The following is a 23,512-nucleotide window of genomic DNA, read 5'->3' on the forward strand; positions in this document are numbered from 1 at the left end:
CAGTTACCACATTTATTTTAAAATAACATTTGCTAGCCACTGATCTGTAGGAATCTATCCAGTGTGCAATGACATCTGAAAAATATGTGTTAAGGATTGAAGTATTTTATCGAACTACACTGAACTGAACAACTTTCCCAAGGGCAGACAAACCATAGACAGATAAGTTTTCAAAGGGGGCAAGGTGTGAAAAACTGATCAGGTCCAGTGCTGGTCCTTCATATACTTCCCTTCTCCCTTGTGCTGGGAGGTAATGGACTACAGATAACATCTACTGTTAAATTAGGGTTAAATTCTGCTCCGTACTTATAAAATTTTTATTTTTATACTGTATTGAGGATTTGTTCTGTGTATTGTTTTGTATTGACCCCCTTCTTTTTGACACCCACCGCATGCCCAACCTACCTAGAAAGGGGTCTCTTTTTGAACTGCCTTTCCCAAGGTTTCTTCCATTTTTTTCCTACTGGGGTTTTTTTGGGAGTTTTTCTTTGTCTTCTTTGAGAGTCAAGGCTGGGGGGCTGTCAAGAGGCAGGACCTGTTAAAGCCCATTGTGGCACTTCTTGTGTGAGTTTGGGCTATACAAAAAACAAATTGTATTGTATTGTATTGTACAGATAGGAAAGATTCAGATGGGATCATGGAGATAGAAAAGGGAAAAAATACACATAAATCAAGAAGATGTGGTGAAGCAGTCAACCCTACAAAAATGGATGGGATTGAAGAATGTACTTGAATTATTACTTCTATGAGTCTTAAGAACTGAGGATTCAAGTCAACAGGCATAGACATATATAGACTGTGCATTTTTGCATATTGTTAGATACGTCATAAATAAAACATCATCATGGTGTTCAGTTTAATTGTTTTGCCGATTACATCTAACTTTATATTTCTGCCAAACCATCTTTTGATAGACTGTCTGTCTTTTCAATCTCACATTAATGCTACATCCCATGCTGCCATTTATCACCTTCGTAACATTTCCCTTACTGTCCTGCTCTGCAACTGAGGCACTAATTCTAGCAATCATCACAGTGTAATGCTTTATTGTCTTGTATCCTGTCTAATCTTATATGCAAGCTGCAGTTTGTTTAAAATTCTGCTGCATGCTTACTGAATCAAACTAAGGCCCACAGTCACATTACACCTATCCAATACTGTCTTCATGGACTTACTTTTAAGTACCATTGTGACGTTAAGATTCTTGTCCTCACTTACAAAGCACTCCATGTTAATGCTTCCACTTACTGTATTTAAAACATATTCTTACAGATTACACACCAGCCCACTCACTACCCTCTTCTACTTCTCCCCTTCTTGTCGTCTCTTCAGTCTACCTGTCTTCCAATGGAGGTCGAGCTTTTACTTATGTGGTTCCTCGGTCAAAGTCATCTTTTCAGAGTCACTTTCTCTGTGTCATAGATTTTATCCTTCTCAATTAATTACTTTTTGTTTTATTGTATAATTTTTTATAGATATTTATTTACTTAATTATAATATGGTTTTATCTTGGAATTTGTTTTTGATAAGCATAATGAAATAAGTTAGGCAATTCATTACATCATGTAAAGTTTATTTTTATTTATTTATCAATCGATTGATTTGATTGGCTGTATTATATGTCCTGTGAGTCTGTGTCCTGTGTCGGTCTCGTGGCCTGGAACCCCTACATATTTTATTTTTTTCTCCAGCTTTCTGGAGTTATTTTTGTTTTTTCTGTCCACCCTGGCCATCAGACCTTACTCCTTTTCTATGTTAACTAATGTTGCCTTATTTTAATTTCTTATTTTGTCTTTTATTTTTCTTTTCTTCATTATGTAAAGCACTTTGAGCTACTTTTTGTATGAAAATGTGCTATATAAATAAATGTTGTTTTTGTTGTTTTGTATGTTTTTTGTATGTTTTGCTGCTGTATGCATCTGAATTTCCCCATGGGATTAATAAAATTTATCTAAACTAATCTATTATTATTACTATAAATTGTTTGAATTTGATTACACAAAACCTTGAAATTTGTTAATAATATAATACAAGCAAATACAGGGTGGTCCAGATCTAATTATGCAGTTTTCATTATGCTATCTTATTAAGTTTATTACATAGAGAATTCACAAAAAATTATTTTTGTTGCCGATAGATGGCAGCACCTGCCCTGCGTTCGTTTATTACAAGATATTTCGAACAATTCTTTTGTCTTGCATTGTTTTCCTGCATTGCATTAAAAGTTGCATAATTAGATCTGGACCACCCTATAGTGTGACTGATCCAGTCAACAGGAAGTGCATTATCTAAAAAATAATTAAAAGTTCAGTCAGTGGGAAAAGCAATATGTAAAAATTAACTAAAAAATACATTACAATGAAGTAGAAATTGTAAGGAAAATGAAAGGTAAGAAGGGCAGATTGAACCAGGAACAAGGAGAGCCTTCTTGCAACAAAATATTATACAACATTTTGACATTTTATAAGAACAGACTGCAGATGTGGAAAATATTTTGCACTCCTAGAGATTTTTAAATACTTTGTCAGATTTCCTTCTCCTTTGTTGCACCTTTAGATGTACCAATATGGATGCATTAAGACCTAATCTAGACTTTATTAAGTGAGTTTATATGGGTCAACCTTCATCCAATTAGCTGAAAATATACTGGTATTGTGAAAGAATTCCTAATAAAAAATATATACGAAAAATGTATCATTTTATGGAATAGTACAATTCTAATTGCTAACACAATTCATATTCATGATTTCAATTATGAATAAGGATTAGTAATACTTGCTTGCTGAATGACAATTTATGTGCAAAATTATGTATTTAGAATTTGTGTATTAGGTTGTAACAAAGACATCACTAAATGAATATTTGATTATTTACTTTTTTTTTATTATAAGGTACAAGCATTAGCTGTTCCAGTCACTGTTTCTTCAAAGACTAAGTCTATTGAGCTGTCCTGTCTATGTGCTCACAAGCCCAGTTACAATCTGGAAGAATTCTTGCAGATCCGGTCTCCTTGTCTGGCTGATAGACTGCAAAATGGGGAGATTATTCCAGTGACCTGTTGGGATTCTGGGCTGTTATATGAATATCTGTATCTTATTGAGGTGCAAGATGACTGGGAGGATCCTGCTGAGGTATAACATTATTTGTGTGAGCTTTTCTTTGAGAGCTTCAGTTTTCTCTCAGACCCTAAAGTTACACATGCTAGCTAAACTAGCAATTCTTTAAATGTCCTGGAGTGAGTTTGGGTGTTTGAGTGCATGTGTGCTGTAGCTCCTCAGAATGTTGAAAAGTGAGGTTTGTACAATGGATTAATTGATCTAAAGGATCAATATGAAAAAAAGTGAAAAAAAAGATTTTCAATTACACCTTTTCAATCTGCATATCCACTCCTGTTTAATTAGTATGCAAAAACTGCAGAGAAAATTGCAAATCAGCTTTATTCACAGAACTAGCATGAACGGTTTCTAGTGTAGTGTAATGCAGGCCAAGCTGTTCAAAGTATTGTCTCCTTTAAAGATTATCTTATTCCTGCCACTGATACACAGTATTGAAACAAATCTTCACTCTTAAAATGTTGATTATGATAATTTTTTAAGAGTGAGCAGCACCTCAGTTCAGTTTTTAGAAAATTCTATTGTTTTCTTATGTGACTTCATCAAAGTCTGACAATTTATACTATGTACCAAAAAAGCGTTTGACACTTCTTAGCCTCCTTCATTACTCTGCCCACTCCTACCACACTTAGTATTTTAGTGTGTTACCAGACATATTTTCATGTTGTTGTGAAAAATGTAAATCAGTCCAAAATGCACTTTTGTCTTAAGGTACGACCTTGTGTTTCTAATAGCACAGAGTGTTCATAAAAATGGTTTGAAAAGGCCTACTTAACACAGGTCAACATCATTAACTGAGAGACCGTAGCCATGGGACATTCCTTATAGCACTGTATGATTCATTAGGCAGCACTTTACTTTGAGACTGATGACCATTATGATGAGACAGACAAAAGTGGGAAATGAAAGTAAGATTTTACAAACAGTCCCCGCATGTCTGTGTAATCTCCTTCCCTCACCCACACTCCCATATGACTCGATGAACATCACTTTAGAAAAGAGAGACTTCTACTGCACAGTCTTTATCTTCATCTTTTCTCACTTGTATGTAGAGTTGATATGCTTGATCAACCTTGTCCATACAGCTTGGTCCTGCACCTCCTCCCCAGTCAAGTCCTTTTCTTTCAGATTTTCTTTTACTTTATCCATCCACCTCTGCTTTGGTCTCCCTCACTTTCTCTTCCTCAGTAATTCTATTCCCATAACTTTTTTCACATATAGTCATTGTCTCTCTTCACATGTCCATGCCACTTTCTGTACTTTCTTAGACATCTCTAATACTTTTGTGGTACTTCTGATTGTCTCATTACTTATTTTGTCTTTTTTTGTAACTCCAGACATCCATCTCAACATTCTAATTTCTGTCACATCTAACTTCTTCTCCCGTGCTTCCTTTAATATTTAAATTTATTCACTTTTTTCAATAGCTCTCCCTATGGGCTAACTGCTGAATCCTGATCACATTAAACCTCAAAGTTTTGGACTTCATCCTATTTATCTTCAAATCCTCTATCTTCCAAAGCCCTTCTCTGTTCTTCCAGTTTCTTCTCCTCTTCCTCTTTTCTGGTGCCACAACACAATGTCATCATCAAAAAGCTTGCACCAGTGGGATTGGTCTTTTATTCCACAAGACTACACATCCATAACCAGACCTCTACCACACAGTAAGTCCTTGCAATTAACAATTTGCTTCTGGAACAGATGACCACTCAAGAACTGCTAATTCATTTTTTGAAAGATACAATGGTACCTCTGATCATGACCGTAATTCATTCCAAAACTCTGGACGTGACCCGATTTGGTTGCGATCCGAATGTAATTTCCCCATAATATTGTATGTAAATACAATGAATCCATTCATGACTGTATGAACTGTATGTAAATATATTTTTTAAGCACAAAAATAGTTAATTATACCATAGAAAGCACAGTGTAATAGTAAACTAAATGTAAAAATGTTGAATAACACTGAGAAAACCTTGAACAACAGAGAAAACTAACATTGTAAAAGTTTGTGCTAGACCCTTATGAACCGCTCGCTGTAAACACTTTTTTTATGAGTTTTAAGCACAGGGAAAAAAATTAAATGCCACTTCTCTTGCAAAACTTTTCAGACCATCCTCTACTTGGCTTTAAATTCCACACCTTCGGCACTTGAAGAAGGATTTTTTTTCAGCAAATCGCCATGAATCTTCCTGGCTTTCTCACATATGATCACTTCGCTTATGCTATCCCCTGCATGTTGTTTCTCGTTCAACCACACTAGCAACAGTTTTTCCACCTCTTCCAGCTCTTGAGGCCTGTGCTTGGTTAACATTTGAACTCCTTTTGCAACATCAGCAGCTTTGTTAGACAATGTATACGCAAACTAAAGAAAATAGGAAACGGAGAATGGGAAATCATTGGTGCGTACGAATGTGCTTAGGGAAAATGGCCGCCAGTGTTTTTGTTCACCACCAGAGCGTGTGGTCGTGAACAGATGTAAAATTTTGGCAAACTTTTTGATCCTAACCCGATTTGTACATGTTCGGAAACGTTTGTGACCAGAGGTTCTACTGTACCATTTTTATTTTTACATTTTTCTACATTTTCAAGTTTCTTTTGATTTTAGCTTGCATGTGATTTCAATCCTGTTTAAAAAGATTATTTTTTTTAAATTGGAAGTTTTTCTGGAGAGACATTTTTGTTTTTAGTATGCTAATTTTTATAAGTTACACCCAGCCAGACATTAAGAACGTTCAGCATTATAAAACTAAAAGTTTCTGCTGGAAACCTGCTTTGTGTACCAGTTGATGGAATTGAAATGAGTGGGCAGTGTAAATACATTACATAAAATCCTAATTTACTCTTCACAACGTGGTAGTGGTTTTGCGTGATGTTTGTTATCATGTTTGGGAGAAAGGTAGATTAACACAGATGAAATTGATCTAAACAGATAGCAACATGTTCCCTTTTTGACTGTGAATAGCAAACTAACAAGTAACAACTACTGCTTCTGTCTTTTTTATACGAAAGTAAATTATTCTCATTATGAAATTGTTTTACACAGAAAGTCAAGAGCTTCATGAACAAGTGTGCAACTCTGAGTCACCACCTGTTTCTCACTTCCATGGCTGTTCCAGTTCTTGACCTCAGTGGACATGGGGTGCCGCCATCTCAGGTGGTGAAATGGCTGCTTGAAGGACTGAAGATGTTCGAAAGGGAGACGTCATTCTCTTGGCTTCATTCTGTTAGGCTTGTTCTCAGTCCTGATTGTACAGATTTCAGCTTGGTAGGAACCTTATTTTTTTCTTTCAAATTTAAATTTTGTACTCTTAAGTTAAAGACAGGCTTGTTGGAATGAGAATATGTTGCATGCTTTCAAAGCTTAACACTAGAATTACCAGAGATCCGGCCCACTTTAAAACTGTTCTCACCTCTCCGCCAGCGTCTTTTGTCTTCTATATGTGCTGATTAAGACGAGCAGCAAGCAGCCGGCTATTCCATCCCCCACCGTCGCAGAACGTTCACTAAGGTTTCCCAGCTCATGCCTTGTTTGATTATCTCGGAGTGACTGAACTGCTGGAGTTTTAGAGTGGAAATAATAGATTGTTATTTGGAACACACGCATTTCATGTGTGTTCCGTTTCTACAGTAATCTGTGTAAACACATTGTTAAAACAGAAACTTTTTCATATTTTAGTAATAAATGTTACAAAATGTAGGCATAAACTATAAAATGTGTGAAGCCTGAAGTCCAAAGATCAAATAAACACTTTCACAAAAGGTTCAAGCATGATACAACACCTTTTGTGGCGTAGCGCTAAGATTTTCTGACTCCGAGTACAGCAACCCTATAGTGCCTCAGAGACCCGAGTTCAATTCCCAGCTGGGGAGAAAGTGTTATTCTTTTTTCTTTTTAACCTCAAACGGACATAAAATGTATAAATTGGTATGCACTGTAAATCGTTAAGTTTAAAATGCCGATCGCAGTTATTTCTGTTGATTAATTCATGCTTTTTACTTAGAGTCAGAACAGGAGCTTATTCAGCTTATTCACCTTCTGATCTGACTCTAACAGTGCCAGTATAAATTCACACCTGATCTGACGTTGTTCATTTAACAAATAATATTGCATTATAGTGCATCTTTATGTGAAAGCAGCATTGTCAGATGGGGAGTGTCTGATGATTGCATAAAGCGCTGAAGTTACTGCTCTTTACTATGCTTTCCTCTGCATGTCCTGGAGTACAAAAGAAAAAGCGGTAGTATGTATCGTGATACACTGCAGAGCTATAGCACGTTTTTATGTGAAAACAGCAGTGTCAGATGGGTAGGGAAGGATCCCAAATGCGACTGAGAGAATGAAAAGTGAATAAAAAAACAAAAAAAAAAACAAAGCTAACCTTTACAAGCATCATAAATTACACCGGCTGTTACAGACTGAAATCAAACGTATGTTTTTATTCTAAAATAGTAAGAATAAGAGCAGTTCAATTCTCAAAAGGGAGTCATGCAGGATCAAACTTGTGACCTTTTGATTCCCAGTCAGCAACTAAAACTGTTGTGCCACAGCAGCAGTCATAGTAGACATGTGTCAATGTCGCATGCTAAGGCAGCTTTTTTTCCTGCAGTTATATTTTTGAATAAAAGCGCACTTGTTCTGTTATATTTGTACCTTATGTGAAAGTGTTTCTTTGATATTTGGACTTCAGGCTTCATACATTATATAGTTTATGCCTACATTTTGTCATTTACTACTAGAATATGAAAAACGTTTCTGTTTTAAAAATATGCTTACACAGGTTACCATAGAAATGGAACACACATGAAATGCGTGTATTCCAAATAATGATCTATTATTTACACTCTAAAACTCCACTTCAATCCCAGATAATCAATCAAGGCATGAGCTGAGAGAAGTTCATGCATGTCCTAAGTCGGTGGGGGGATGGAATAGCCGGCTGCATGCAGCTTGTCTTTATCGGCACATTTAGAAGACAAAGGGCGTTGGCGGAGAGCTGCGAATGGATTTAAGAAGCGATTTAAGGTGGGACGGATCTACGAGTTTTTTCGTAGGCTCTGGTAATTCTAGTGTTAATGAGACAAATAATTATTTTACTTTAAACAGAATAGCACATAATCACTATAATGAATTTTACATGCAAAAATGACAGAATGGTCAAATTTCTTTTTTGGTTGGAGAGATACTGTATACAGTTAGGTCCATAAATATTTGGACAGAGACAACTTTTTTTCTAATTTTGGTTCTGTACATTACCACAATGAATTTTAAATGAAACAACTCAGATGCAGCTGAAGTGCAGACTTTCAGCTTTAATTCAGTGGGGTGAACAAAACAATTGCATAAAAATGTGAGGCAACTAAAGCATTTTTTTAACACAATCCCTTCATTTCAGGGGCTAAAAAGTAATTGGACAAATTAAATAACTGGAAATAAAATGTTCTTTTCTAATACTTGGATGAAAACCCTTTGCTGGCAATGACAGCCTGAAGTCTTAAACGAAGTTTAGTCTTCAACAAGTGAAATGCATGAACAATTGGGTTAAGATCAGGTGACTGACTTGGCCATTCAAGAATTTTCCACTTCTTTGCTTTAATAAACTCCTGGGTTGCTTTGGCTGTATGTTTTGGGTCATTGTCCATCTGTATCATGAAACGCCTCGCAATCAATTTGACTGCATTTAGCTGGATTTGAGCAGACAGTATGTCTCTGAACACCTCAGAATTCATTCTGCTGCTTCTGTCCTGTGTCACATCATCAATAAACACTAGTGTCCCAGTGCCACTGGCAGCCATGCACGCCCAAGCCATCACACTGCCTCCACCGTGTTTTACAGATGATGTGGTATGCTTTGGATAATGAGCTGTTCCACGCCTTCTCCATACTTTTTTCTTGCCATCATTCTGGTAGAGGTTGATCTTGGTTTCATCTGTCCAAAGAATGTTTCTCCAGAACTGTGCTGGCTTTTTTAGATGTTCTTTAGCAAAGTCCAATCTAGCCTTTCTATTCTTGAGGATTATGAGTGGCTTGCACCTTGCAGTGCACCCTCTGTATTTACTTTCATGCAGTCTTCTCTTTATGGTACGCCTACCCCCTGGAGAGTGTTGTCCACTTGGTTGGCTGTTGTGAAGGGGTTTCTCTTCACCATGGAAATGATTCTGCGATCATCCACCACTGTTGTCTTCCGTGGACGTCCAGGTCTTTTTGCGTTGCTGAGTTCACCAGTGCTTGCTTTCTTTCTCAGGATGTACCAAACTGTAGATTTTGCCACTCGAAATTTTCTTGCAATTTCTCGGATGGGTTTTTTCTGTTTTCGCAGCTTAAGGATGGCTTCTTTCACCTGCACGGAGAGCTCCTTTGACCGCATGTTGTCTGTTCACAGCAAAATCTTCCACATGCAAGCACCACACCTCAAATCAACTCCAGGCCTTTTATCTGCTTAACTGATAATAACATGATGACGGACTTGCAAATGAAGGGATTGTGTTCAAAAAATGCTTTAGTTGCCTCACATTTTTATGCAATCGTTTTGTTCACTCCACTGAATTAAAGCTGAAAGTCTGCACTTCAACTGCGTCGTGAGTTGTTTCATTTAAAATTCATTGTGGTAATATACAGAACCAAAATTAGAAAAAAGTTGTCTCTGTCCAAATATTTATGGACCTAACTGTACATACACTGAGGCAGATCTGCAAATCTGTAAAAAAAAAAAAGTATTTTTCTAAATTATAGGAAGTGCTTGGTTATAGTCATTGCAGCTAAAGGTTTAGAAACAAATTAAACAATTGTTTGATAACTTTGTTAATTTTTTAAACAAAACTTTAAAAAAATTGATTATTTATTCAGGTACCCTTTATCCAATATGAGATTTTGGTTGAAGACCTGAAAACATTCAGAATCAGATATTTGCAGTAATATTTTCTTTTTGCTTTTTTTTGGAATTGTAAATGGCAAGGACAGCAAGATTGATTTTGATAACAGTGTTCTTCTTCATGAGGATCTGAGGACATTTTGCTTTATAGAATGTGATAAGGTGTAGCTGGACTTCTGATTCAGTAGTCTGAATATTTTCTGTACTATTAATTTTACAGCCTAAGGCCTTTGGATTTTCATAAAAGCTCTCAGTTCTCTGTACAATTCTAACTTCTGCCATACTGCAGAATCACTGGTGTTAAATTAATAGTTAAACTGTATGTACAGGTATATATGAATTAATTGCATATATGCTTGTTAAGGGTTACTTTAGCACTATAAAAACTAGGCATACACTGGTGATTTTGAGGCTCATTGTCATTCATCAGTGCAGTCCATACCTGAATGTATGGATAAAGGACCAGAGCAGTAAAAACACTCTTGTTCTCTCTCCGTAACACTTTTTCTTTCTCTCATATGCTCTGTAATCTGGGACACTTAGGCAGCTTCTAGATTGCCTCACTTAAATGGGCAGAACAATGGCTACTTCTCCAGGACAATGTGTTGCCACCAAGCAGGTTGATTGCAGGTAACTGGCCCCTAGCCAGTCATAATATTTAAGTAGGGATTATGATGCCAGTTTTTAGATCATGGGAACACAGATTGCTCTCAATAACCTGGCAGTGTTCATTCCCCCACTATGAGCTCCTTAAGCCATTATATATTTTATTAGAAAAATAGAAAATAAATGGTGAGAACAAGGAATTCAGCCCATCCTATTTAACTAGTTTGTTTTAAATAACATCAAGCCAAGATTTTAAGGTCCCTAAAGTCCTACTCTTCCAAACACTACTTGGTAATTTATCCCATGTGTCTGCTGTTCCTTGCGTGAAGAAAAACTGTAATATCTGTGTGAAATCTTCCTTTAACAAATATACAGTACAGCTGTGTCCCCATTTTCTTGTTGCAGAATTTATTTTAATGATTTAAATACTTCAATCATGTCCACAACTAATGTTTATTTAGTAATGTACAGATCCTCTCATGTAGGTACATATAAACAAAAAGCATGTCTTTCTTCCAATAGGAAATCATACAATACTGTACTGTTGAGACTGGCATTAGGCCATCTACATGTTTTCCACATTATGTTACTTTGCTTGCACTACCCATCACAACTCAAATACAAGAGGTTGAGTGGTAGGAAAGTATATGAATAAATAACTCACATGGACATAGACTTTTGTAGGGCTTATTAATAACCTTTTCAGTGTATATTACATATTATAAAACATATTCTTTATGTGAAACAAACCTCTGGGTATTTTTGAGGACTGATATCATGATCTTTGCTGCACTAGCAAAAGCTTCTGTAGCATTTAGAGTTTCTACATGAGTTGGTGTTGCTGTGCTGGAATATTCCATATTTTTAATCTACCTTTTAAGGATAACATAAATTCACTTAGAGGTAACAATAAAAACAGTTTATCTGGGGTTATGTAACTCATCCTTACACAAAGGAGAGGAATTGTAAGCACATTTATAATATTGGGCTGATGGAGAAAGCATTGCCACTTTGCAGATTCAAGTTTATACTGGTAATAATAATAAAATTCAATGTGAGATACTGTAGCAACCACCAAAGGAAATGTATAACAACAATATTTATGGCTACAATACATTTTCATCCTACAAAGAATTTAGCTCAAGATACTTTACCAACATTAAAAAAATAAAAAAGCAAAAGTAAACATAGAATAATTAACAGACAAAAGGGTACTTTAATGATTATTGAGTCCCAAATGGTTATGAAGGAGAAATTGGTGTCTGATTTGACAAATGTATGCTGTAGTCAAAGAGTCAAGAAGGAGAGGAAAACAAAAAGTCAAGCTAATGTGATTGCTGGAGAAAATAAACCCTTAGGGTTCCAAGGCCACATGGCTGATGAGCCTCACCTGGGCATTCTGTAGTCATTAATGGTTACATGTTATAAAAGGAGGGAGCAAAAAGAACTGAAAAAGACACGGACAAACTTCAGAACTGGACGAACATTTAGATATGCAGTTTCATGTAAAAAAAAGTGCAGTGCTACATGTAAGCAGCAGGAACATCAATTACAAATACAAGATGTAAGATCCTGTTCTAAAGGAAGCAACATCTGAAAAGGATTTATTGTCTAAGCATGTGCTGAAGGTATTAAAAAGTCAAACAAAATGTTAGGTTAGATCATAAAAACTGTTGAATGTAATGAGGCAAATGTTTGCTCAGACTATATAACGAGATTGCGAGACTTCATCTGGAGATTTGTGTGGGGTTCAGGTCACAACGTTACGAGAAAGACATTGCAGCACTTGAAGCTGTACAGAGGAATGCAGCCAAGTGCATCCCAGGTCTTAAGGACATGGCCTACTCTGCCAGACTCAAAGAATTAAACCTGTATAGTCTTGAACAAAAGAGGATGTGGACCTAGCAGAATTTTTTCAACTTAATTGTGAAGAGAAAATAAGACATATAATGACTAGTACCTGGGAAGAGTCAGGGGCCCTCACTGGGCATCTTCTCAGTGCTGTGGAGGGAACAGGAGAGGATATTATTTAGCACCAGTGCCCCCTCTCATCCCAGGGTGGTCCCATATACCGTAGAGGAGCTCTAAGGGTGATCCACTGACTTGTATGTGGCACAATAATGGCTGCCATCACTTCACCCAGGTGGATGCTACACATTGGTGGTGGTTGAAGTGCTTCTGCTCTTGCTACATAAAGCACTTTGAGTTGTAAGAAAAGTGCTATATAAATGTAATTTTGTGGTTACGCAATTCATCTTTTACAAAAGGGCCAAAAATCCACCATTGCAAGATCAAACACACACCTACAGGTTCAGGCAGGTGCTGAATGGCTTTCCTTTACAAGTAACTCAAATGTGTATCTGATTTTCATGTTTTGTAATTTGTTCTACCAGCTTCTGTTTCTTAAATTTCAATGTCAAATGTAAACAGAAAAGTATCAAAATCTGAAAGGTGCAAATACTTTTTCATAATTAAAGATAGACCATATAATGTTGGGAAATAATCAGGATTTGTAAAAACAAATATCATTTTGTGGTTTGTTTTATTTTTTTCCCTAAAATAGCACAATATCTATACTTTAAAAGATAAATATAATAAAATCTCACATGCATTTCTTTTATTTCTTTTGCAGGTGATGGAAGGCATTAAAAGATCAGAAGGTAGGGATACTGAAATTAACAGTGTATGTGTTTTAGAATTACATTTCTTTTTTATATTTTTGGAATAACATGTAACATAAAATCAACTTGACTGACAAAATAAACATTATTTGGGTCTGCCTTTCCAAGTTCAGATTCTACCAGGTATGGGCTCTACAATTTATTAACTAAACAAAAAGTTTAATTTTGTGAAACCTCTTATGATTCTAATGTAACTAGGAATGTGGAGTCTAGAGTTTTTTTAAATGGCATGCCTGTACACAAGGTTACAAGGTTATTGCAGTTTCCACCAATGTCCTTTGTATCAATTGCTAAATCACAATCTCTCTATGTTTCTCTCTCTCTCTCTCTCTCTCTCTCTCTCTCTCTCTCTCTCTCTCTCTCTCTCTCTCTCTCTCTCTCTTTCTTTCTTTCTTTCTTTCTTTCTTTCTTTCTTTCTTTCTTTCTTTCTTTCTTTCTTTCTTTCTTATGTTCTCTAGTGATTCTAATCCTCCTTGGCTTCACCCTTGAATGTGCAACTTGGCTCCAGCTTCTCCCAATAGGGACCCTGTGCTACTATCTTCTGGCCTGGAGGTCTTCTGGCATGCTGCGCTGATCTTTCACTACTTCTATCAATCTTTGCTTCTCCTGGATGTTTTCCCTCAATTCTGTGCTACCATGGTGGGTTAAAGTTCTAGAATAGCCCATAAGTCAAATCTGAAACAGCAGGATTATGTACAAAGAATTGGTACCATCTTAATGCAGTGGTCAAAGGCAGCCTCAATTCTGAAGGAAACCTGTGCCTATTTTACTTGAAGGGGCCATGAACTCAGAAAGGCCCCAGATCTGTATATTGTGGAAAAAACAAGCTGCATTCTCTGTTAGTGGTTTAGGTCAGAAAGGACTTGTTTGATAAATGTTTCCATGTTCAGAGAAGAGACACTGCAGCAGTATCAATGACTCTAGAGAGGCAATCACAACAATGACTTTTATCCCCTCAGAACAATGAATAAGCAAATTAAGTATTCTTAAATTACAATCAGTAGACAGGCTTTCTAATGACCTTATGACTATAATCAACAGTTCTTGTTTATTAGAACTATTTATATTTTAAACATGTCACTTGATCCAGTAAATACCAGGACATTGTTTAATGATTATCTTAACAATGATTACTGCTATTATCTGAAGGTTCTTACAGGTACGATCTTCACCATTGCTCAAAGATCGTGTAACAGGTTAGCTTTTTAACACATCCCACATAACACTGTACCTATAATTTGTCTTCTGGGTAATTATGGGTAAGATATAGCACCTTGTACAGTAGTATAGCAATTAAAGGTTTTAACCAACCTCCACAATGGCCACTGTTAAATTCATCTAGTGCTCTTTAACAGTTTGGGCAAATGCATCTGGCATGCCCCTTTTTTTCTATATTACTTCACTTAATTTTACCAATATCAATGCCACTCCATGTCTAAAGATCAGGTTCTGCAAACAACAAAGTGGGTTTCCACTATTGCTGACTTCTCTAACGCTAATGGAATTAGTGGTGTGACAGAATGAGCACTGAAAAAGGCCACATATCAAGTAAGATACCAGTATAATGCAAAAGGTGGCTGGGCGGATAACTTATCACTCAAAAAAACAACACATAGACAAGAGGATATGGATTAAAAAAAACATTAATGAGGACAAAATAACAAAGGCTACACCTGTTCTGTACCTTCCTAAACAAAACCAGGCTAATTAGAGAACAACAAGTTTTAGAATGTTCCTTCCTACTTTTCAGCCTTCTAGCCAGGAGAACTCTTGCCTTTGCTTCTCTCCTGACTCCATAGCTACCTGACAGAGAAGACAGCGTACATTTCAAGGGTACCTCTTGGCACACTTCTGGTGCTATTTAAGCCATCCAAAACTTCACGTAAGGTCAGCCTACTTTACAGATGCTCATGCAGATATTGCATTGCCCAAGAGCCTCAGCAGGAGAGCCAGGCATCATAGAGAATTATTGCAGCTGTAATGAGACCCTAGGCGTGAACAAACTGATGAGTCTTTCCAGCAAGAAAATAATGTCCCATCGGAGATGTGTACTCTCGTGCAAATTAGACTGAAATCCTGCTCATCACAGTGAGGTGAGAAAATGAAATGTGAAACATTTAGCTTTACATCAAATATATATTATATCAGAATTGTTCAAATTCCAGATTTAGATTAATTTGAATAGGTCTGGATTCAGCATAGTCTGCATTCTAAAGCATTCTACTAATATACTGCACCAAAATCATGATGGAAGTTATAGAAAAGACTATTTTAGATATACGGTAAGATAGAAAGTACTCCAATAGATTTTAATCAATATTTTTAATTAATTCATGATCATTTTTGCAATTTAATACAAGTACAGTATATACTTCTATGAAGTTACGACAATGAATTATTAAACAGAAGGCTATAAGAATTGAATGTAACTAGAGTGTTAACTAAATGTTGTTTTAAGCTTGGACATGTAAGGCTTTTGCCTCATCTTAGAGGAGCCAACAATGTAATTACTAAGATTAAAATGAAGTAAATAAGCAACAAACACCCCCTTACAAAGCGAGGACAAACTAGTGAGAAAGCCCAAACATCCCTATTGTAAGTGGTGATAAGATCAATTGGAAAACCAGTAAGACACCGCTATTAAAGAACCGATGTTTAGAATAGTAGAAGAATTGGCATGTATATGAAATTACTAGTGGCTGTCGTTGATTGGTTAAGATGACAGAATTCTGCATATTAAGAGTCAGATGATGTGATTTATTAAATAAGGTAGTGGTCATAGAAAAATATAAAAGGGAATGAATTGTTTAATTAATTGCTCCCTCCATGGACTGAGACATTTGTGCATATCTACAGTATGTGTTAAAAAATAATTGTTCTGCATTCTCATCTGACTTTATGACTGATTTCTTTGAAAACAGAGGAAAGTTTTTTCCACAACACTTCTTCATATCAATGGTTGAAAAATCTAGAATAAGCTACCCATTCATGTAGTTCAGGTGTAAAACTTTAAAAATATCTGGATTGGAGACTGTGACAAGATAGCGTATAGTTAATGAAAAAGCACAAAAAACACAATGTTTTTATCCTATCTGTATACTTCTTATGTTCTTTTCTCCCTCCCCATATCACTAAATGGACATCATTTTATACTACCTCTGATATGCTGTAAGTCATCTCTGTATCTGTACATCTCCATAAGAAGATGACTGTTAGAAAACCATGTGTATCAAACAGGCCACATGTTTTCCAAGATTCACATCAAAGCATCGGTAGATGTTCAAAAGTATACCAGGCAAGTAATACAATGTGTGGATTTCAAACAGAGCAAAGGCCTGAGCAACACCTAAATATGTCTTGAGCAACTGCAAGAGACTGCATTTATTAGTTGACATAGCTTCAGCATCAAGTAGATGAATACTTGGAGTTTATGTATCCATGAGTAGAAAATAACACTGAAATTTTTGCAGGAGGTCTATGTGACAAAAAATAGAAAACCTTAGACACTGATGCTCAAAGAAGGACTTTTCTGTCTATTTCACTGTTTTTTTATAAAGGGTCTATATTTGAAGGACTGTTATCACACCTAGAATTAATTTGCACCTTCATGCCAATGTTGTTAACCTATAAAAGCAACAGACATGCACAGAATAAAAACTACTGCCTTCAGGTGATTTTAAAAACTACCAGCAATTGACTTTGACATCAACACTGATCACCAGTACTACCTAAGCCCTGTCTCGCTATTCTGTGGCAGATGTAGATGCAAAATCCTTAAAATGCTATGCATATAAACAGAGCAATATTTTAACAATACCAGAAGAGTGAATGTATGTTAGTAATTATCATGTGTTTATTTCTTTACAGAACCACTTGGGATTTGCTTTGCAGATCATCCATTTTTCATTCAGTATTTGCAAGACTCTAATCAAGCATTTATGGAAATATCTTTGAATATGGAAAAGACAAGTTCCAGTTTTTCAATATTTAAAAAGTCAAAAAAACATTGCCTTTCAATATCTAAACAGGAATATATTTCAGCTGAAATGTCTTTAGCAAAATGGAAGACAGCACAAGCAAAAATTTACAATCGCTTAAGGAGGAGATACAATTTAAAAAATCATCATATTCCTAACTTACCCCAAGTGGAAAAGTATGAACCAAATTTGAAAAAACTCCAATCTATTAAACTTTATGAACATGAAACATGGGTGGTGGGTTTAACAGAGGAAGTTAATGAGTACATCAGGCTAGCAGACCTGAATCGACACGTGGAAGAAACTATCTCAAATGAAATATGGGGTAATCTCACTGCTAAAGCAATTCAACATGTTACTGAAGATTTACAGCTGGAGTTAGATGCTTGTTTACCTACAGTAATAGCTTCCCATGATACAACGGTGCCACCCAATATTACATTTCTGGGACCTTATAAAACCATGTACTCTGCCATAGATGTCTTTAAAAAGCTAATCTCTAAAGCCTTGCTCTGTGTTTCCCTCTCCAACAAGTTGTCAGATTATAAATATGCCTTTTTGAATAGCTGGAATTTAAGTGCTTTATCTCAGAAACTTTTCCATTCCAGATACATCAAGGTTACTCTGACAGAGCTAGATAATTCTCTAATGATGCAAGGTGACTCCTTTGAGGACAACCAGCAAGCTATGGAGGTTCTTAAAGATGACATTTATGAGGCAGCCATCAGAATAAGTCGTGCAAGCCATACTTCAACTAAAGGAGAAAAGTGGAGAAGGCAGTTAGAAGACATTTTGCACAGGCTCAACACAAGTGAGCAAAAAGTTGAGATACACACCATTCAAGACAAAGATAATAATAACTGCATGGTGGTGGTTGTGGGATTTAAAACAGAAGTCCATGCTGCCAAACGAATACTTAATCAGTATTTCCAACAAAACACAGACATAAAGAGGATTTTAGAATTTAAACAGCCGAATATAGTTGAAGCAGGTAATAAGCTCCTGGATATCATTGATAAAAAGGACTTGTTTGGTGCTGAAGTAAGTCAAAGTTTATGTCTTTAATTTATAGATATTTTGATGCTCATCAAGCCATTCTAACATATTGTTCAACCTGAATTCTGTATTTCATAACTATGTTTAATGGTAAAATTTAACCCAGGGTTGAAAAAAGTCAGCCCTGGAGGGTTGCAGTTGCTGCAGGTTTTTGTTCCAACCCAATCGCTTAATAAGAAGCTCTTATTGCTAAAGTAACATTTTTGTGCTTCATTTTAGTTGTCTCGCTCATTAAGATTTTGAACCGTATTGCTTATTTTAGTCTTAAACATCTGCACTCTCAGTTTTTAATTGCTCCTTATTAGCAATAAGATGAAAATGACAAAAGAAGCCAGCAGTTCTCCATTTATCTTGCTCATTTTATACCAGTCTGTATTTATCATGCAATATTTTATTTAATTAAATATTTGGAAGGAAAGCAAAGAAAAAAAGTGAAGTACTGAGAAATACTCATCCATTTTAGGCTTCAAATCAATTGCATTATATCCTTAGAAAGCAAAAAAAAATGTAAGATATGAGAATCACCCATGAAATTAAATTATTGGTAAGGATTGTTTCTAATTAATCAACTGGATGGAAACAAAAACCTGCAGCTACTATGGCCCTCCAGCACTGACTTTGCCCACCCCGGTTTGAAATAACTCATAAACAAGACATTTTGTTAAAAGGAAAAGTAAAACAAATATATTGTGATTGTAAATCTGTTGAAGTTTAAGCAATTATAGAGAACAGGAAGAGATGATTGCTTTATTGGTACTAGGAAATAAATATTACTGCTTTGTGCTAAGCAGACATACATTAAGATGATGAAGGATAGGGGGACTGTATGGAAGCAGAGGAAGTGTTTAAGGAGAGCACACTCAAAATGGATGTTCTTTTTATTACAGAAAATGAAAGTGAGGTTCTTTAGCCTTTTTGATCACCATGGTATGTTATAAAAACAATAATAGATTGCAAAAAATTTGGATGAATCCCCCAACATGATGGAGAATTATTCTTTAATCTTCTTTCCCTCAGGCATGACCATATAATGAAACCATCCAAAAGAGGCTTTTTGAAATAATCAAAAATTTCAGTTCAAATGGAACTAAAACCAGTAACCATGACAGACCTTTGAACCAACTATATGACCCCTTATTTACACCCAAATATTACATTGTAAATGTTGCATTATTGTATTTTATCCTCTAGAATGGACTTAATATAAATCCACATTAGGTCTTCAAATGCTGACTCAATGCTGGGTCTTTTTATTCAGATTCTGACAGCCTCTTTTAGGTACCATGTATTTAAGATTTTTACTACAAACCTATTATTTATTGATTGACTATCTTAACCAGTAATATCACTCATTCTAAATTGTTTAATTGCACATTAGGTAAGTGCAGAGAAACTCTACAAGGATCATGAAGTGGATGAGGGAGGCACGTCCAGTAAGAATTCTTAACTAAAAAGATTTCTAGCAACCAAAGCCAAAAGGGGAAATCATTAACAAAGTCAGAGACAAAGCAAGGTCAAAGCTAAAAATAAACTCGAGGAAATACACACGGAATAAATTCTTTAGTAATCCACCAAGATGGACAATGGAAAATTCCAAATGGTGACTGCTTATATTGTCACATCAATGTCAGCGTGAGGCGTGACCTCTAGAGGTCCGTCCCCAGCAAATGCAGATGTGTGTAGCAACTGAATCCAACATGGCATCGCAGCTAATTTAAAAAATGTTAAGAATTTTAATGTAAGTTTAATCACTTCAATCCAGTAATACTGGCTGCCAGCTCGTGAGCCCTGTCTGTTCTGTGCTTTTATTATTATATGAAGTTATTTTTTTTCCACCACTAACCTTGGAAATGATAACCTATGATCACAACACACTACTGACTATTGGATTACATCAAAAAAGCACGATTTACCTACCTCCTTCATATCTAGACTGGCTGCTGGAGATCCTTGGGGATGACAATGGTGAATCCAGAAGGTGACACAGGAAGTGAAAAAAAAGAGCTGGAGCGAGGCAAAGATTGAAACATCAATCTCATCATCCACCTTTACCAAGCATCTTCTTTGCCAATGTACAGCTTCTGAACAACAGGCTAAGCAAGCTTCAAGCCTGAGTTTCATTTCAATGGAGGCTATGGAACTGTCATGTCCTATGTCTGACTGACACCTTTCTCACAACACAGATTCTTAGCCGTTTTTTTTTCCCTAGCTAAACTCTTTTCTGTTCAAAAAGGATAGAGAACAAACAATCTGGTGGTGACTTCTTATACAAACAACAGGTGGTATAATCCAGAGAATATTAAGATGATTTCCCATTTCTACTCATTGACTATGGGGTTTCTTTGTATTTTATATCATCCCTTGTACCTTCCCTGGGAACTCACTGTAGTTATCATTGTGGCTGTGTACATCCTCCCCAAGGTGGACACTCATGCAGCACTGTTGGAGCTGTGTGAGGCGCTTAGCTAACAGCATTTCAGACATTCTGATACTGTGCTGATTGTGACTGGGAACTTTGCACTTTGAAAACGTTGCACCCAATTTTCACCAATATATGAAGTGCCCCACCTAGGGAGTTAAGAACATTGGATCACTGCTACACACACTTCAAGGATGTCTACAAAGCCATTTCCATGCCTCAACTTGGGAAATCTGATCTCTCTGCCATATTTCTGCTAATGGAGTACAAACAGAAGATTGTTGCCTCAAATCAAAAACAGAAAGGCTGAGAAAGAGCTTCATTTCCCACATGATGAAAATAACAAATGGTCATCTTATCAGGCATTCCTCAAAATTTAAAAAACAGCCAATCTTTCATTTGTATTAAACTATTATTATTATTTAATAATTATATAACAATGTTTATAAATATAATGTATATAGTTACACAATTACAATTACCTGATTATTTTGAATCTGTACCTTTTAATATTTAATATTTATTTTTGATATATACATTTTAATATTATTTCACAGAACAGGCTGCTCACTGAGCTGCATTTCACTATATACTCTCCATATACATGTGACAAAATATAAATCTGAATCTAAAAAAGGCTTTTGAAATTGATTTTTGCCCATTGATTCTCCAAGTTAAAAAGGTTACTTTTTTATGTAGAAAAATGGATTTCCTTTGGAAAAAATATTAAATGAATGTCAGTTCATTATAGTAGTGGAACAGATGAAATTTGTGTTATTTTTATGGGTTGTAAACACATAATACACTCTAAATGGAGAATAAAATCCACTAAAGTTCGTTCAAAATTCACCCAGAGGAAAGGGCACTGTTAAAATATGTAGTAGTTCTTCAAAAACATGACATTTGAAAACTTGTTAGGACACTTTTCTAAACGTCTTCTAATTTCTGAGCTAAAAAGATTGTTTTTAGGATGTTTTTGTGAGTTGTGAGCAAACAAACTGCATTAAATGGAAGTGGAAAATCTATCGTAGTCAATGGCAGGTCAAAACTGACCCGACGACTATGGCAATGTAAAAATTTCTTAGAAGCAATACAGGTAATGGGACATTTATTTAATTTTTTTTTCTTTTCTTTCTTTTTTGTTTACTGTTTGTTAATTGATGAAAAAGTTGGATGTAATTTAGGGTGATTTTTACTCGTTTCATTTCAAAATTAAGTCAAGTTTGACTAGGACACTGTAAAGGTTGAAAGGGTTTTATACAATAAAAGAGAAAGCATGGAAAGAGATAGTAATGATGAATTCCTTTTGCATAGACATTACTTTTAGATTAGATCAGATTAGGTTAGATACACTTTATTATTATAGCCAAGGTAATACCACCACCTAGATTTACTCTTATTTTAAGAGTCTCCTGATGGATTTCATTACCTGTAACTAAAAGAGTAATCTATCTCCTAAAATGTCCATCAAAGCTGAGTTTCTCATTGTGAAGGTTGTTACATGCTATTAGAGGAGTCACAGAGAGTTTAAGACTTGTCCATTGCTATACCATGTAATTGCATTTCCTTAAAGTCTTCACTCTTTTCATAAATCATCAAAGGGGGTTGCTGGAGCCCAAACTCTTCCTTCATCGTTAAATAATCCATTGTCCCCTAGGTTTAAATCCCTTGCATCCTTTCTGATTAACATTCTGCTTAAAAAACGTGATGCCTACTTTTAAGTGAGATTAACAAGATGTTTGCTACCACCATCCCCTTGGAGGACATACAGTAGTCTTAAAGAGGTCCAAAAGTGAAAAACAATAGACATACTCTTGATTTTGAACTAAAAATATTGAATTTTCCATCCTCCAATAAAACGTCATAGGGAAATGATTGTCATTTTTAGGGTTTCTAGGATGACGTTATTTATACAGCAAAAAAAAAATAATAAAAGAAAAATTAAAGAAATACTTAGAAAAGTCTTATTATAATGTTTTTCATTTTTATGTAGGTGGAAGTCAATGTCCATACAAACTCCAAGGTAGACGTCATCCTCAGTGGTACCAGAAGTGAAGTTCAGAAAGCCCAAGAGATTCTTAAGAGGGATCTGGATTCTGTAATTAAGAAATCAGTGAAGATTGAAGGGTTAGGAGCTGCTCGTTATTTCCAAGATCCAGAAACAGCAGAAATTCTAAAAAGAATCGGATTGACTTACTTCTGCATTATTTCAACAAGGAGACAGTGCATGGCATGGCCTAATGACCCAAAGGTACCTTCAGATTTATTTAATTTTCATTCTAGTTTTTGTTATGCTTAAACATTAGTGAAATATTTAAATACATAACACAGAATGTTTAGTTTTAGTATGAATATAAAATTAGAATTTGAATATTAATATTACATTTTCTTTACAAAACCTCTAATAGATCAGGATACAATAAGGTTTACATGTATGTATTTTGCAGCTGTAGCACACATGGATAAAGTTACTTGATTAGGATCAGACGCTAAATTAGAAACAAGTACTGGCCTGGAAATGTAAAGGTTTATAGTCCAGTTCTGTATTAACAACACCACACTGTCTGATTAAAAACATTTAACAACTGAGAGTACTTCATTCAGTCCATTATCTCAAGGTAGACCAAGGTACTTCTCTAACGTAGAAATTAAATTCATAAATGAGGTATATTTACTTATAGATGACTCAGTTATACAATGGGTGTACATTCTCTTTGTGTTGTTCTGGTCCTTCAGCACATCCCAAAGATATGCCAGGTTGTGTGACATGCTTAGTGACTAGCTC

The 23,512-nt window shown here is 35.6% G+C and overlaps 1 protein-coding gene across 7 annotated transcripts in view; it reads left to right on the plus strand.

The window, feature by feature from the left end:
* The window catches only part of LOC114645747 (uncharacterized), a 184,943-nt gene that overhangs the window by 15,490 nt on the left and 145,941 nt on the right, over positions 1-23,512 (plus strand). For all 7 annotated transcript variants that reach the window (XM_051923158.1, XM_051923156.1, XM_051923155.1 and 4 more), the window contains exons 3-7: positions 2,892-3,131; positions 6,163-6,384; positions 13,227-13,254; positions 17,143-18,293; positions 22,721-22,978. In XM_051923158.1, the coding sequence (XP_051779118.1) occupies positions 2,892-3,131; positions 6,163-6,384; positions 13,227-13,254; positions 17,143-18,293; positions 22,721-22,978 (1,899 nt within the window). The remainder of the gene's footprint in view (positions 1-2,891; positions 3,132-6,162; positions 6,385-13,226; positions 13,255-17,142; positions 18,294-22,720; positions 22,979-23,512) is intronic.

This window comes from Erpetoichthys calabaricus, chromosome 2 (genome assembly GCF_900747795.2).
Source record: "Erpetoichthys calabaricus chromosome 2, fErpCal1.3, whole genome shotgun sequence".
Lineage (NCBI taxonomy): Eukaryota > Metazoa > Chordata > Cladistia > Polypteriformes > Polypteridae > Erpetoichthys > Erpetoichthys calabaricus.